The sequence below is a fragment of the Patagioenas fasciata genome, chromosome 2 (genome assembly GCF_037038585.1).
Source record: "Patagioenas fasciata isolate bPatFas1 chromosome 2, bPatFas1.hap1, whole genome shotgun sequence".
Classification (NCBI taxonomy): Eukaryota; Metazoa; Chordata; class Aves; order Columbiformes; family Columbidae; genus Patagioenas; species Patagioenas fasciata.
Genome location: NC_092521.1, coordinates 117,750,458 through 117,767,382, shown reverse-complemented (window position 1 = coordinate 117,767,382; position 16,925 = coordinate 117,750,458). Strand labels below are relative to the sequence as shown.

Genomic DNA, 16,925 nt, shown 5'->3' with positions numbered 1-16,925 from the left:
GCTGTGTTCAGCTGCTTTTGGAAGCCTATTTCCATAGGGGAATTCTTTGCCATCTTGTATTAGTAATAAGCACTTCCTCTCCCCCCCATTATATTGTAATAGCCTGTCATATGGAAAATAGATCTGGGAAAGCTCAGCTGTGACTGCACAAGCCCGTTAGAGAGGTGGGCATGAAGCCTCCTCCACAACCTGCTCCAGGAGCATCTCCTGAAAAAGATAACCGCTCAAACATTGTGGCAAAACCAGTTCATCCAGCCGCAGAAGATGGGACATCCCTAGTAGCAAGAGATGGGACATTGGTGGTAAGGTGAATTGCGATTTACATATCAATGATAAGCTAACAAACACAGACAAAGACCAGCTGGCTGACACAAGAGGTGAGGGTGGTGTTGGAGAGCATGTTGCTCCATCTTCTGACAGGTCCAGCATGACAGTAAAGGAAAAGCTGAGACCCTTCCAGATGGCTCCGAGGCCCCTTCGGGACTTTTCTGTCTTTTGCAATTGCCCCCCCCAGTCATGTCTGCACAAAAGACCAAAGATTACACAAGCAGGCAATCCAGAGGACTATAAGGGCCCACCTTGTGCAAGCACTGGTGGCACCCATCCACCATCCTGAGGAGCACTCCACCCACCACCAGAGGACACCGCACATCACTGGATCTGACACTACTAACCCCATCATAAACAAAGCAGAGCCATAAGGATGGTGAAATCTTTCTCTCATATTTCTTCCCTATACTTCTACCCTTTTGTTTTCCTTTTTATAACTAACATAGTAACATAAGATTTACAGCCCCACACGTGCCACAAACTTCTTATGTTTACCAACTGAGCTTAACTCATGTAAATTCTTCTGCCACCAAATCATTTGCCGATTAGGCCAAGCTGCAAAATAAAAGACTTTTTGTTTACGGACCTTAAGTATATTGTATACTCTTTTCCAACCAAAGAGACTGACAAACCTGAGTCACCTCTCCCCCTACTCATACCTCTGGGCGGGATGTGACAGTTGATTAAAACTCCAGAATGACTGGCTAAACCAGAACAGACGGTGGTAGGAGTGAGTGAATACTGAAGGGATGGTACAGTTTCACTGCTTAAGCACTGTTTATTAGTAGACTGGAAGTAAAATATGCAAGTGGTTTATTAATGGTTTTATCTTTATGCTTGCTTGTTTGTTTTCTACAGGTTTCTCTGACTGAATCCTACTTAGTTCCATGAGAAGGCAGGTACTGCGTAATTTACCTCCAGAGCTGCAAAGGTCTGGAGAATCTGCATCCAAACCACACACTCAATTGCCCTGAGACCAAACATAAATGCAAATATCTCAGGTGCCTAAGCCAGAGATGGCATGAGACAGAAGGATGTGATTTTGACAGTTACTGGACATTGAAGACCACATTATTTTTTATCTTTCTGAAAGTTTGTGGCCCTCTAACATATCTTTCCAGGCAAAAATACTCCAAGATATATGTCAATAAAACAGGTGGTTGGTCAAAATTCTGTGTCAGAGTTCAGGTTAAACATAGAATGAAAATGCTAAGTACACCTTTGTAACACAAAGAAACATAAAATTATGTTTTTATAATTGAGCTTCTATTTCCTTAAAACACATCTTTAAAGGATTGACATCAAAGTCAGCTATTTTTAAAAGCAAAGTGGCTTACTTTTTTCACTACAATACTTAGATGGAAATAAAAGAATTGCACGAAATATGTTTAGAATGTGTGGAAAATAACATTTTTTCCATGTGAGTCAGTACAGGAAGTGAACTACAAATGAGTAAAATGTTGAGAAGTCTACAGATGGAGTTTTTTTTAAAATACACAATGTTTTTCAAGAGTAGAGTACTGACATCATGTTTTATTAAAGAGTGAAGTATCACAGAGAAGACTGATGATATACCAGAGTCTGAAGAAGAGCAACATTAATTTAATAGTTTCTACCTTTGCAGCTTCTGGTTTTGCCTCCCCTTTTTGGACGTTGCCAAAGCTTATCACATTCTTGCTAAACATGGAAAACGGTAAATAACACAAAGCAAACTCAGAGGTGTTCTGACTTGATTTTTTTTCACAGTGATGTAAAATAAACAAACCGGTGTCTTCTACATAATGATCTAGTGATACATTCCATAAATACGTTGATATTCAAAATTTTCCCTTGCCAGGGTTAGATTTTAAAATAGTAATAAATATTACTAGTAAGAACAGCAAGGGTTTCTAAAGAGTCACACTGTGAAAGGATGTTCACAGGTGAATATATTTAGGAAAATGTGTAACCCACCATGGAGCTGAATCCTCAGTCCTGAACTAACTGTGAGCTTGGAGCTCACAGTGGCAGAAAACTGAGTGGCAGAAAGGGGTATAGTGTCTGCTACAACATACTATTGATTTGCTCTGAAATGATGTGAATTATTACTGTTGACTGCAGCATTAGAACTGATGATTGCACTGGAGCATTTGATGCTGCAAGAAGGCCCCATCAACATCAAATGGATCCCCCATGCACTCCTCAGAGCTCCCTTGAATCTGAATTTTTTTTCCCTTCTTTCATTTGGCGGAAAACTACTACTTCTGTATCAAATTTTCATTCTGTTTACTGAGGTGGAACTTAGCCCCAGTCTAGTACAGTTAGTAGGAATGTTTTGACTCCTGTATTTAATGTGAGGTATGAAGCACACTCTTAATACCTTTTTTTTTTTTTTTAATAAAATCAATAAACAGAGTTTCTTTTGAATATATTGCATTGCACTCTGGGATGCATGAAAAACCTTCGAATGAGTAAATTTACATTATACTGATCCTTGATCCTAGTAAATATCTTCCTCTGAACAGTGAAACCAATTACATGTATTTGGCCTTTATCTTATGACTGTACTTCTGTCAAATGAACAAACAGGCACACGTGTTGCATCCCAAAGGCAACATTTGGCTCATAGTACCTAACAATCAAGGAGAGATGATGCACATATTTTTTGTAGGAAGATAATGTTTCATGTTCCTTTGCTTTAATTTTGCTGTGAAAAGAGCAGCACAGGGAGCCTGCTGCCTCTGCTTTGAGTGTCCTGTTTGCTCTGAAGCTACAGACAAATTCCACCATGCTAGTAAGACTGAAGTCCCTACTGCGTGCCCATGCTCTGCACAGTTCATCGTGCTGCACTGTACCAAACAGAGCTGCTTAGTTCGTAGATCAAGAGAGCCATTTAAGGTGAACCTGGAATCATTCTTGGTGGCAAAACTGAAACCATCTAAAGTCAAGACAGGATTTTCCTGGACTCTTTCCCCCAGTCTTCAAAACATGTATCTGTGTTTGCCTTTATTCTCATCAATAAGGAATTTAAAGCCATAGACCCATTATTCTCAAACGTCACTGCCAGCAAAAAATGCAAGTAGAGAGAACAAATAGGCTCCATATTGCAAGTGTATATTCAGAGTCCCTACACAGAAGTGACTTTTTTTTTCAGTCTGACTTTGGGACCAGGCTTGACATGATTTCCTGAAAAGCTGCCTGTTTTGTTTCACCATCCCCATTACCAACAGTTGCACAACTTATATGGATTAATTGAGCTGCAAACAGTAACATCCACATCTCCCATGCTGCTTAAAATACAATACAGCAGAACCAGGCCTGACTGCAGGAAGGATCAAAGAGAAAAGTATTACAGGAATAAAGTAGATGTCCATCTATGAAAGTGAGGGCATCCAGACTCTAAGGCATTATAAGGTAAAACTCTTAACATCTTTCTGCCATGCCTCCAAGTCAAGATGTGCTGGAGGAGGTCAGAGCAATTCACCTGTCTCAGCCTCCCACCAGACAAAAGATGTCACATTAGCTTCTTCAGCAATTATGAAAGGCTTCTTTCTGTAATGAAGTGGCTAAGATACAGAACAGAAAAGAGAAGCCACCAGAGAATAGAAAAGAACAAGTAAAAGTTCAGAAGGCAAGTGGGGTTAAAGCTGATGTTTTGAAGCTTATAGCTATGCTTCAGGACTTTCCTATCCCAGGCAGGACACAGATTGCCCAGCAAAGGAGAAGGGCATGGGTGTTTATGCACTGGAGTCACTCCCTGCAAAGTTTGCTGCCAGTAATAATCTGTCTTGAGTAGCAGTGTTTTGAAACAGTATTGCTGAGATGTAAAGATTTGTGATGATACTAATCTCCATACAACTTCATGAGAAGCTGCCAGAAATGCGAAGGACTTATATTTGCAGTACATAGTTGTGAAACTAAGTTTTAATAGAACATCCATCCACATTACAGAAGGAGACCAGTTCTGGGCCTGCTTCCATACATAAAGTTATTTCAACTAACTGCCTGTCTTCCAGAGATCCTTTCCATCTCTGGACTATGAACCACCCTGATATGGCTGCTTTATTCCTTCTCCTTTTGACTTGTTCTACCACTTAAAGTAGAGAAAAACCTTAAAAGACTGGAAAATAACACCAAAAGTCCAGGTCAAAACTCCTCTGTTTCCCTGGATTCAATAGATCTGTGGTGCAGAGAGGGTGAAATCAAACCTCACATGTTTAATTCATTAATTTATGGAAGCAGGATTGTCTTGCGTCATATTCAATGCTCTGCAGGTAGCTGCCTTTACCTAAGAACGCAAGTTCCCCAGACAAGCGGGGGGTACCAAACACCCTCATGTGGAAAAGGAGATACAATTCTGTGATAAAGTTTGAGCAATTATACCAGTGTCTTTCAGGAACTGACCATGCTGTTATCTGAAAGGCTGTCACTTCCATGCCAAGGGACATGAGTTTCTTACAGTAAGCTAGACAAATTACAAATAATAGTTTGTGCTCAAAGACCTGTACTACTTCTATGTGAAGCTAAACCAGTGTTTTACTCCTTGTCCTGTCCAAAAACCTGGAACTGGTGTCACTATCCCACTGGCATATTGCCACTATTCTGGGACAACTAGATGACAAGTAGCAAGAAGACCAAATCATGTGCTTAACAAGCTTGCTGCAATGACATGAGTTTCTAGGACCAGACTTCTCAACAGCAACTTCCGCAGCTTCTTGCAGTGACCATGCATGTTCTATACCTCTAGTCACCTGCCACCACTTTTTTCCTGACCTCTCCTTGCACAGCCCCATAGTTAATCTGCAGATAAAGGCTGTTTTTTTAGGCAGTCTGCACAGCACTGAAAATTACCTTACAAGCAGGGTTCAGTATGGAGTTGTTCTCTGCACATCGATGATAAAGAAATAGCTCTGTACTCTGAGTGTGTCTGTCATTCAGTCCCCAGTAGTAACTTACATACCCATGGAGAGTTTCAGAGACAAGACAGGGTGACCTTTCAAAAGCGTAATGTTTGTGTGAGACTTTGTGAGTAACAGGCATCAGGTAGAAGAATCCCCAAAAAATCTGCAGTGTGAATTCAGCTGTTACAGAATCACAGAATGCTAGGGATTGGAAGGGACCTCTAAAGATGCAGTCCCCCCACCGGAGCAGGAACACCTACAGGAACGTGTCCAGGTGGGTTTTGAATGTCTTCAGAGACAGAGATTCCACAACCTCCCTGGGCAGCCTGTTCCAGTGTTCTGTCACCCTCACTGTGAAGAATTTTGTTCTCATATTTAAGTGGAACCTCCTGCATTCTAGTTTGTATCCATTGCCCCTTGTCCTATCATTGGTTGTCAAGGAGAAACTGTTATTAGTATTTGTTCTGTTGATCTCGTCTTCCAAAACTGGTGTCCTAGAGAGCCAAGAGGCACACACAAGCAGCTCACAGCCTACCACACAGGAGATGCCACTTCTCGCACAGTTGTTACTTAGGAGAGATGTGAGGCAGCTAGGAGAGGTAGGCAATGGTTGACACAGTGAATGGGAACTCAGGGCACTGCAGGGTGTGGGAGCAGACACAAGGAGCAAGAGAATTACTGCTACAGAAAAGAGCAAGACTAGTGGACGGAAACTTACAAGACAGATTTATGCTGTTGCTGGTGTAACATACAACAGAGTTTGTGCTTGGTGCTCAGTATAACCCAAACAAGAGAGGAGTTTAACTCTAGCTGAAACTCTCACCTGTGATTTGTGGTAACAGTACGTGTCCACAAGGCAAGAGATCTGTCAACAAATATAGAACTTGTACTTGCCTATGGCAGATGTGACATAACTCCAGATCCTTTTTTGCATGAATACTCTTGAGTAGACATCTGGGCTCACACAAATCATAGACAGGTCATCCTGCAAGTTCTAGCACAGACACCCACACAAATGTAAAAAATCATTTCTTACCAACAATCATGTGGTTGCAGACATCACAAAAGGTGGGTTTTTTGAAGATGTGCTCCTGGAAGATGTGAGCCTTGCTGTTTTCTGGCAGCTGCTGGGCTCTGGTGGGGGAGGATGCCTGGCTCTCAGTGCTGGGGAGCTGCCCGGTGCTCGTGCTCACCTCAGGCATCAAGTCAACTTGCAGCTTCACATCGCTATTAGTCCTCTGGAAGAAATTGTCTGCACTTTTACTCCGCAAGCTTTTGGTCTTGAAGGAGAGCGATCGTTTCAGTTTCTGCAGCTGCAACAAATAAGCCAGTTACAATTACCACCTTTTCCTCTTCAACAGCAAGGTAAGGCTCCTGCTTTTTAGGATGTGCTGTTGACAAGTGAACCTAGGAGCCACTAGGAGACCTTGAACCACCTGAACAATAAAATTGACTTTGGAATTTAACTAGCAATACCAGAGCAAAGAAAATAGATCCAAATCAGAAAATACACTGTTCTATATATTCTTTCTGACAGACAATAAACTTCATACCCCTAACAAATGCTTCTATCGGTCTTTCAGATATGACTGCAAAGAGGTATTTCAGGTTGTTCAATGCATTGCAGAATACATCCTTTGTGTTCAAACATGAAAGAACTTAGAATATTATTAATCCTTGCATGGTCCTTAAGCAGCCTGTAAAGGCATTTCAGGAATAGCTGTTAAATGACATTACAAAAGAAGTGAATTCAGTCAATATATTTGTTGTACTTAAAGTTCTTGAATTTGGCAGAAACATATTATATACAGTTTTGACTGAGAAATTCTTGTTTTCTCTTATTTTTTTTTAAAGGAAAGAAGGCTAAGGAGCAGTAACAGTATAATTAACTAGCCAATTGATCATTAATTAACACTAGTTAACATACACATTCACATATATTATTGTACATTGTGTAGTGTATTGATTGTCAGGTTATTAGGCACCACAAGAAGTCATTATTTGTTAACTCAAACTCTTTACCTGTGAACTGTCTTGTACCTTATCAGATGACCCCTCATCCTTCCCACCCTAATTTTATATAAGGCTGAGAAGGGCACTATCAGGATATCAGCTGCACAGATTTGCAGGTTTGTCAACTCTGACAACCCACAAATAGGGAGGCTCTGGTTAAAAGGAAAGCCAGCTCTGCATCCACTACACAGTTACTATCTTTGAAGGGTAATACCTTTTCTCACCTTCCACTCAGCATTTCTCCGGATGAATATAATGCAACAACTGAAATTTTCCATGCTGTCTGTGTTAACCGGCAGGAATGGTTTACATTAGAAACTGTTTATGTTAGAAGTAGTGATCATCAGGAATCATAATTCACACTAATACAAAGGGAAGGAGTTCACATACTTTCCCAAAAAAGCATGGCACTGGTCTGTCATACTGACTGAGTAGCCTCAGAGTACTTAATCTCCCCAGTTTCTATTCCTGATCTATCAGTTTTGTTTATGAAAGCACCCTCTCAGAAAGAAGCCTCAAGGCATCCTGCAGGAAAGCCTCTCTTATACCTTCAGACATGGGCAGCTTGTTCTTGGAGAAGGGAGACACTCCAGTTCTCTTCTCCCTGTTTCACAACAAACTCCCAGAGTCTAATAAACAGACAAAGAGTTGCCATTGCCTCCGGTTAACAGTCTCTGGCTTTGCCATATGGAAACAAACTGCATTCTGCTCCCTGAGCTGTTTCTCCACAGTGACTTTGGGAGCAGACAGGGATCAGAGCCAGGATCCCATCCCACATGCACCACTCTCACTCTGGATCCAAATGAAGGAAATACTCACCTGTTTGCAAGAAACAGTCTCTGGGGGAATGTGTAAATAAGAGCAATTAAGTAATTAAATGCCAGCTGCAGGGTACGAGCATTTCTGGTTTCTGAAGCTCTTTCAGCTGAAGCCTAAGTCATGGACTAGCTGAGCCCAAAACTCACTGTACAACAGCACCACCAAAATGTGAGATCTTTCCTCTTCCACTTGGATGTAAAGTTACTGCCTCCTGAAATCACTGAGGTTACTCAGGACTAAGATTACTTCATCTCCCCACTGACAGTCAGGAACTCAGCAATAATTCACCCCTTTGCTCCCGAAATGTTTCTCACTGATGTCAAACCTAATTAGTGTAGCAAAACACAGAGAATTACAACACCACAAGGTGACTGAAATGGCATTCATTATTGATTTACCATCCACTTCTACAGTGCCACATGAAGTTAATTAAATTTCAAATTGCTGCTTCTGCCACAGAAAGAAGACTAAGCTAAGCAATGAAGTACTTGTTTTATCATGAAACAACTTCTTGCTAGTTTGGACAACGCACGCAGTACATTTTAGGAAACTCTGCATTTGCTATCCCTATCCCGTTTTCCTGTGCACCATCATTTGCCAGCTAAGGGATGTACTAGCAGACCTTCCTCCCCCAGGCAGAAAAGTCAATGGTTTTCCAAAAAGAGGTAATCCAGTATTCAGGCTATGCATGTCCAAACATACATATATGCACTAAGGTGAGCATGCAACCACCATGTTCAGAGTAGGATGCATATTCAAGAATGAATTATTAAAGTTACATTCACAGATTTGGCAAGCATCCCTGCACAAGCAAATAGTCCTCTCTGAGATTCCCTGAGAACTGTCATGTGTTAATGTAAATAAATTTCCAAACAAGGTGGGCATCCTTTTTGTTACCCAAATCCAGCTTTCATACTCATTTGTATTCAGGCTGGAAGACACCTACATGTTTGGCTTGCATTGCATACCTAAAAGACCAATGTAAGTCTGCAGCTATTACATCCCAAATATGTTATATGCGTATAGAACTGACTAGGCAAAAATGCAGAACACTTAGGCAATATTTAGCATTTTGCACAAGTAACTACACACTTTACTCAGTACTATTAAAAAATATCTCTCAATTCAGAGTGGTTTACACCCATCTTGCATAAGCGAGAGTGTACAGAACCATAGGAGATTGGCATCAGGTTTTGAAATTTCATCCAAATTTTCTTTCTCATACTAGGCGAACGAGAGAAGTTGAAATAGGGTACTGGTATGCGATTCTTTACTCAGGAAATGTTTGCCCAAGCAAGGGCAAGAGAAGGTTGTTGTACAAATAGCATAAATTGTAAAATAATAAAAGCTTAAGTGATTATTATGCAGTCAAGTGAGCATCACTTCAATATCACCATCACCTCATTTTGATGTTTGCTATGGCCAAGCCCTGTATTTTTATTGGAAGCTTTCAAGTGGAAATAAATAATAGGTATGTAATATATGCCTGATTTTAGTTTGCTGCAAACAGATTTAAGGCGCTTGTGATGCCACTGGCTGCTAATAAAGCTGCTATAACATTCACCTGAGGCAGCTCTATTAATGGAGAGGAAACTACATAAATTTTCCTGTTCATAATTTATTTCTGCAGAGTTAAAGACACCAGACTTAAACCTTAGGAAGAAACTCTACTGAACTTTGGAAAAACATGAAACTAAGGTTGTTCTGCACTCAATACTTACTTCAACACTTCAGTGAAAAATCATGTATTGGGACTGAAACAACCCTAAACCAAGAACAAAAGGCTTTAAGAAACATGTGAAATAAATCACCAGTGTCTTTCATATTTTCTTCCTCTGTAAGGAAGGCTAGAAGTTGGCTTTCATGTAATAGAAATTACATTCCCACAAGCACGAGTTTTTCTAGACTCACGATAACATCAGAAATCTTCACAACATTGACACGACAGTAACATGAACCCTTGACATCAAATCCAGGATGTTCCTGTGGTTTGAAATTAGAGGCAGGAAAAAAAAAATAGTCTCTAGTTAGAAGCATTTTATCAGTCACACAGACTGTCAGGGAGTCCATGTACTGGCCCTGTAGGCAAGGTAGAGATAAGCACAATAGCTATACCTCAGAGCTTGATTAACCTTTTTTTTCCAGTATCATCCAGCACAATCTCCATCTTCCTCAGAGCTACCGAATGTTCAGGCTTCAAGGGATCACGAAACTCTCACAAACCAGAGCTTATCAGCACTTCCCCTGTTCCTAATTCCCCTATACTACAACTCTTTAGCTGATATAACCAGAAAACAGGAAGTAGCAAAAGGACAGCTGTTGAAATTCATACCTAGTGTTAACTACGTGCCACTGCTTTTGATGTGAATGGCAACTGCAGCTGCCCTCACTAAGTCTTTATTTGACTTCAGCATTGGAAGCATGGAACTCTCTTCTACAATTTTGGTTTAAGAACTTCCCATGGAAGCTGGGAAGATATCAGTGATTTGAGGTGTTTTATAGTCCCTAGCTTTGCAATTACAAAAGATAATCTACCCTGCAAAGAGTGATTTATTCAGGCTCTTAACTGCTCCCTGATATCTAGAAACTCTTTTGCCCTTGCCTCTCCAGCTTGTCTATGTTAGCAGTTAGCATGGCTTGGTAAGAGTGGATCTAGAGAAGGGAACAGGAGCTGTTAACGAATCAGCATACACACTTCAGGACACAGAGTACTATGAACCAGATCAGCCTGTTTGTCCTGGGTGTATTGGGTGCACACCTGGAGCACAAGCAAACCCTCAAGTGATGCAGCCTGGACCACAACAATGACCAAAGTGGGGTGAGCAGTATCAACTGGGAGATTGCTTTGAAACTGCACTCCCAAATCAAACTGAAATGCTAGGATAGGTGTTCCCTATGCTGTCATCATTTATCCAGCTCAGCTTCTTCATCATACCTTCTCACAGTTCACAGCTCAGGGAAAGCCTCACTCCCTCTACATACTACACACAAATGCTTCATTCCCCTTCCTGAAGCTCCCTTTTTAGGGATCTCAGTGTGAATGGTGGTTACTAGTATGACAAAAAGTTCATTATGTTACACTACATTATATTAGATGGCCCAAGCAGGGCCATCAACTTTGGCATTCAGAGCAACCCTCATGGTGTCTGCCCACATCAGCTTATTTCCCAACATGGATGGTGTTATTTCCTTCTCAGTCACTGTGAACCATCCTTACCAGGAGCACAGGCTCTTCTGCAGTGTGGGGCCCACAGCAAGATTGTTTGTACAAATTTCCACAAGTAACTATCTTCCAGGAGAAATAAACAAATGAACATGGCTTATCAAGTACTTTAGTGACAGACCATATAACCAAGCCCTTGTTTTCAGACACCAGCTGTCTGCTGTATTGTGACTGTGCTACCAATTAAAAAAAACCCTATATATATATACACACATATATATATGTGTGTGTATATTACTTGTTCTTTTCTATCCCTTTTTTTACACTAGTGTTAACAATACCGTTAGATAGATTACAAGTAATACAGGGTATTAACACAGTTGGAATGAGCCATGAAGCCAGTTTGACTCCTGCAATTCTTACAAAATGTAGCTATTTTGTTTAGCTATGCAGGCAAAAAATGCTCTGTCAGCAGGTTTCACTCTGCTGTGAGATAAACATCCATCTTCTGTAAGGAGCAATTTCTTCTTCCTTCCAGCTTCTTAGAGCAAGTTTCCAGATTATTATAAAAGAAGGACTTAAATGCATAGGGCCTGAATGATGTTGTGTAGCTTCACTAGAGAGCTCGTCAGGTACATGGGCTATTACCAAAGGGGACTCAGACCAAAAGCCTTTCAAATAAGGGAAAGAACAGAAGTCTTGATGAATGACATCTAATTCTACTGAGTACAGCCTATTTCCTGGGTCAAAGAGAATTCAATTTGTATTAGCAACCCTCAGAACATACTTCAGATGTTAACTAGATTTGTTGAAGCACTGGATGTTACCAGGGTGTAAGCTAGACTGGCGGCATTGCTGGGCTTTGGCTGTGCTGATTAAGGGCACACAAGGAACCAGCTCAAACAAAAGTGCATATTTTTGTGTGAGCATGAAGGCTAACGATTTTCTTCTTGAAACTGAGGAATACAAAAGTAAGTGATATTTGACCACAGACAAGGGCGGATTTTTTTTCTGTATCTGGTTTGAAAATGCACTGCCTTGGCATTTTAATGAGCAAAAATAAGATTATGACGTGCCCAAAGTCAGTATGCAATTTCATAAATAATATGTGTGTTTGCTTGCTCATAGGAGAAGCAACATGTCTTACAGCATTAACAAGATAAATAGATATTTCAAACACTTAAGGGATTGGTATTTTTTATTGGCAAAGCGTCTGTGATAAAATTTGTGAGCAAAGCTGATTACTTTTCTACCTTCTTCTTTCTAAATAATAAATTGTACAATACTCTACTAGTACAAATTGAATTAGGTAAACTGACTTCAATTGTTGCCTATTTATGCGGTTTGAGCATATGGTTTTATCATGCGTCTTTTTTTGCCCTAGCTAGCTTTTTTGGAAGCTGAATATTTCAAAGGATACAGATAAACAGGGAGTGTTCATTTTTGCAGAATCTGCTATGTATTATATTCATGTATTTTCCCAAATAGATAGTACAGCTGGCATTAGAACAAGTATGTTTGTTATTGTTGTAAAAAAAATAAATCAAACTGTCTGCTTGAATACTGTATTGGATGAGTCAAAGGGGAGACATTTTCCATAATACCTAACAATAACACTGTTAGTGATTTATTTTGTACCTCCAACTACTCTGGTTGGCTCTTGCTGCTCTAACTATCATCCTCAGATTCTCCTCACTGCCTTACACCGTTTTTAAAATCCGCTCACCGATCCTCAAACCTATTTAGGCTATAAACCTTTTCAGGCAGGGCTCTTTCTGTGGTTTTCTTTCACTTGTAGAGTCCTAAGTACAATGAAATGCTCCAATTTGCATGCTAGAGCGTAACAGCAGAAATCCCTGCAAGAGCCTCAGGGTTTGAAAGCATGAAATCTGAAGGGATGCTCAGTTGTTACTGCTCCCACGAATGTCACTGTGAATCACATGTTCTCAGCCCTCTCCTGATGTACTACATCCTTGGCAGCTCTGCATTTGCATCTCTAAATGGTGGACCTCTGAATTATCAAGAGGTATAGTCTGTGTGTGTGTAGCCAAACAGTGTATTTGTTTAGCAGACCTGTTCATTCTGTACAGTTCTCTGGTTTGGTTTAAAGCAAGCTGAAAAATTAATCTAGTTCTCAACAATTGCTCCTGCAGTTGGTTTTAAATTATGTACAGTTTTGGGTACGTCTTATTCTAATATTGCAAGGAACCAGGATTAGAAAATATGGGAGAGAAACATGAAATAAAGTACTGAAAGTTTTAAGGCCTGAAAATATGGAAAAGTCTACCTTATGCTCCAAATTCCTTTATAGATCTTCTAAATTCAGCATCAGATGTGACAGGAAAAAGTAACACAGTCCAGGGAGTGACAGATTTGAGGAAACACAAACAATTGATTAACTATAACAACTGACATAAGTCTAAGGGAAATGCTTTTTTTTTGGTCTCCATTATGTTCAGAACTGTCTACTTAGTCTTACACCATAAAAATAGTAAATTCTGCATTAGTTATTCTGCAATTGTGACTTACCCTGAGTTTGTATTACCTCCCCTGCCAAATATTTTTTCATATTAACTTCAAAACACTCACTGTCATTAGAACAGTCTAAAATAGCTTGTGAAAAGGAGGTAATATAAGAAACACAAATACAATGATACTTGCATTCATGTCACATTCAGGAAAATTTAAGACATTTGTAACAAAATCCAAGTAAAATCCCACCTGACATATTTAATAAAATTATCTATTGAGCCAAAACTCTAAATTGTATATCTAAAAGAATATTGGTTGCTGTGTTTTTGAATAGCCCTTGTATGTGTGTGTGTGTGTGTATTCCTCTTTTTTTTCTCTTAATCAAGCTATATTAGAAAGAGCATTCTGAAACAAGAAGACTGCATATCAGAATTCTCTTCCTGAGATATCTAGCCTCTGTTAGTGTTTCTTCAAACTATATAACTGGTTTGATTCAAGTTAAGTTTGGGGAAAATGCTTGTGATATCATTCAACCATAGTCTGCTTCTGGTAGAGAGGAAAGACAGTGAAAGTTTTCAAACTTGGAGCATTTCAAGCTAACAACTCACAAGATCTTTCAGAGAAGCTTTACTGTAGCTTTCCAAAGTTTATAATGAAAATGATATTAACAGTCTCAAAGTAAGATCTGCTGGGTTCATTGTGCTGACCTCAATGATGGTCAAATCTTCCTCCTCCGTGAACATGTGCATAAAGCAAAACACGTGACAAATCAAACTAGGCAACGCTTCATCCATGACCAAAGCCTGTTGCTTGTTTCATGTTGGGGTTGGAAAATGTTTTATCCCTTTGATTTCATCTCCTGCCTCACCTAGCAAAAGAAGGGCTTCTCCTCTCAGGAGCAGTGTGAAAGACTATAAATCCCGGATTTATAACCAGGATTATATTCTCCCTGCTGCTAAACAGCTGTTCCAACGTGGGTGGCACCATCTCTGGGAAATCTTTTATAATTCTGGTTATGAAAGGTGGCTGGTGGAATAACCACCTGCAAACCTCTGTGTGGCCCCTACCTCTAATTCATGGTCTGTCAACTGAATTGTCTCCAGTTTTTCCTCCCGAAACCAACAGGAAAGATCACAAAGAAAGCAAGGGATGGGTAGGAATAGTCGTTTAATGTTTTTTAAAATCCTCTTGTACTTTCAATTTCAAGATGACTATGTGGTTATAACACCTTGTTTCGTACTTTGGGTTTTACCTGAGGCATCTGGTTGCTAAGCAGCCTGTCATCTCCATACTTTGGCCCCATTGGGATGAGGCGCACGTGTGGTTACCTCCTACCTCTTGACATAGAAGGAATTTGGTCTCTTATCTCTCAGGTTCCTTCTGGGAATCTCGCATTTTACTGCCCTCTTTGGATATCTCTTTTTCATTTCAGCTTCTAAATGGAAGAGTGATTTCCCTTTGGTAACTCCCGATTTAGTAATTTACTGATCTTCACTGTGATGGAAGTGGCAAAATGAAATTTGAAGATTAAAAGTCTGTATTTCAGAGTAACAAATCCAGGCAGCCCTGCTGAGGTGAAAGAAGCTACCCTGGTATCTATCTGAGTCTTCAAGAAGAATAATAATAACAAGGCCTGAGTTTTGCTTCTTTTCTTCTCATGAATAATTTGCAGTGTATGTGATTGCAAATGTAAGATTAATCATCTCTGATTGTATCTCATGTCTGTCCATCTATGAAGTATGAATAATTATTTTCCATTACTGATCATAGGAGAAATTAAAGCTCAATATGACCCCCTTGGACCTTTTTTTAAAAAAGAAACAAACAAATAAACAAACAAACAAAAAACCCAGTGTTCTGCTAAAAAGTACTGGTCTACTTATAGCAATATTTCAAAAAATTTATTTTACTAATTTGTTTTTGCTCCTTTTTTTTGTTTGTTTCTTGTTTTATTAACAGAGCTTTTTAATGATACTTTAAATGGTAGTGTGTCTCTTGGCTTCAATATGGAAATACATCTGGCAGGGAGGCAAATACTAACCAAGGGCAAATTAACATCAGCACCAGATCCCACATACTGTATAATCACATTTGTACCATCTTAAAACAAAAAGGAAGACTGAGATCTAGTGGGAGTTGTTATAGTTAATATTCTGTCAGTGTTTCCATTCCTGCTTCTGGGGTTCCAAACTTAGGCTTCACAATGAAAACATATAAGTGCTCAGCTCTACAACAAAGTTTTTGTCAGTGGGCCAACTGCTAAGGTCTTTGCTTACTGCTAACTCCTGCTGATTTCAGTGAGCATGTTTCCTGAGTAAAGGCTTGGGGTTTGGCTGGGTTATTGTTTTGTTATGAAACTTTTTTAAAAAATTGTTTTACACTGTGCATTGAAGAGAAAAGTTTTCTGCATGCATCATGAAAAAACACCTGACCACATTCAGCATCCTGTTATTGGGCTGACTATTCAACTCTTACAATTCCCCTCTATTGTTTAGAACCATCTCTGTCAATCTCTGCTCCTTCACAACCAAATACAGATAGATCAAGGGGGACACCTATGCCTCTTACTTCTTTTGTCCTTCCTAGACACTTGTTTCAACTTTCATTTGGTGTGAATTAATTCTGCCCAAACTTCTCACTTACCTGCTCTGCTTTAACTCTGAGATGATGTTACCTCATTTTCCAATCAAACAACCAGAACAACAGTGCCAGAAATTGGATTTCTATATGGCTTATTGGCTTAAAAAGTACAAGAAGACCCATATGGTCCTGGTGTGGAGCCATGTCACTGCCTTGGCACCGTTGGCCTAGAGCTCTGGATCTGGGGGAAGTGCTGGCAGCACAGGTTGAGGAAAGGTAGTTAATTTCTCTGCGCTCCTCCATGCTTCACCTGAGTCCCTACCAAGTTTCCTCGATCTTGTGTTTTCACTTCTAAAGTCCTACAGCAGCTTCCAGATACATGATAAATGCTCTGCCAATTAAAATTTTTTCCTACCTTGATAATATCTTCCATGTTGTTTGCTCTGCATCCACTTTCTTACTGTTACCCATGGCAGAGATCCATTATTTCCAGAGCCAGTCCAGATGTGGCACATTTTTCATTAAAGCTCTTCTCAAAATGCAACTTGCGGCATGCGTTTATCCTGTTTAACACATCTACTCTAGTCATTTTTTCATTTTCAAAAAGTGCTTCCAAAGCTTTTTGGGGAAAATTATGTCTGTAGTATCAGTTTCCAAGGAACCTGTTA

General features: G+C 39.9%; 1 protein-coding gene across 2 annotated transcripts in view; it reads right to left on the bottom strand.

Annotated features, from left to right (window-relative positions):
- STAC (SH3 and cysteine rich domain) overlaps positions 1-16,925 on the bottom strand; it is a 71,560-nt gene that overhangs the window by 41,356 nt on the left and 13,279 nt on the right. For both annotated transcript variants that reach the window (XM_065831871.2, XM_065831870.2), the window contains exon 2: positions 6,247-6,523. In XM_065831871.2, coding sequence (XP_065687943.1) covers positions 6,247-6,412 — 166 coding nt within the window. In that variant the 5' untranslated portion in view covers positions 6,413-6,523. The remainder of the gene's footprint in view (positions 1-6,246; positions 6,524-16,925) is intronic.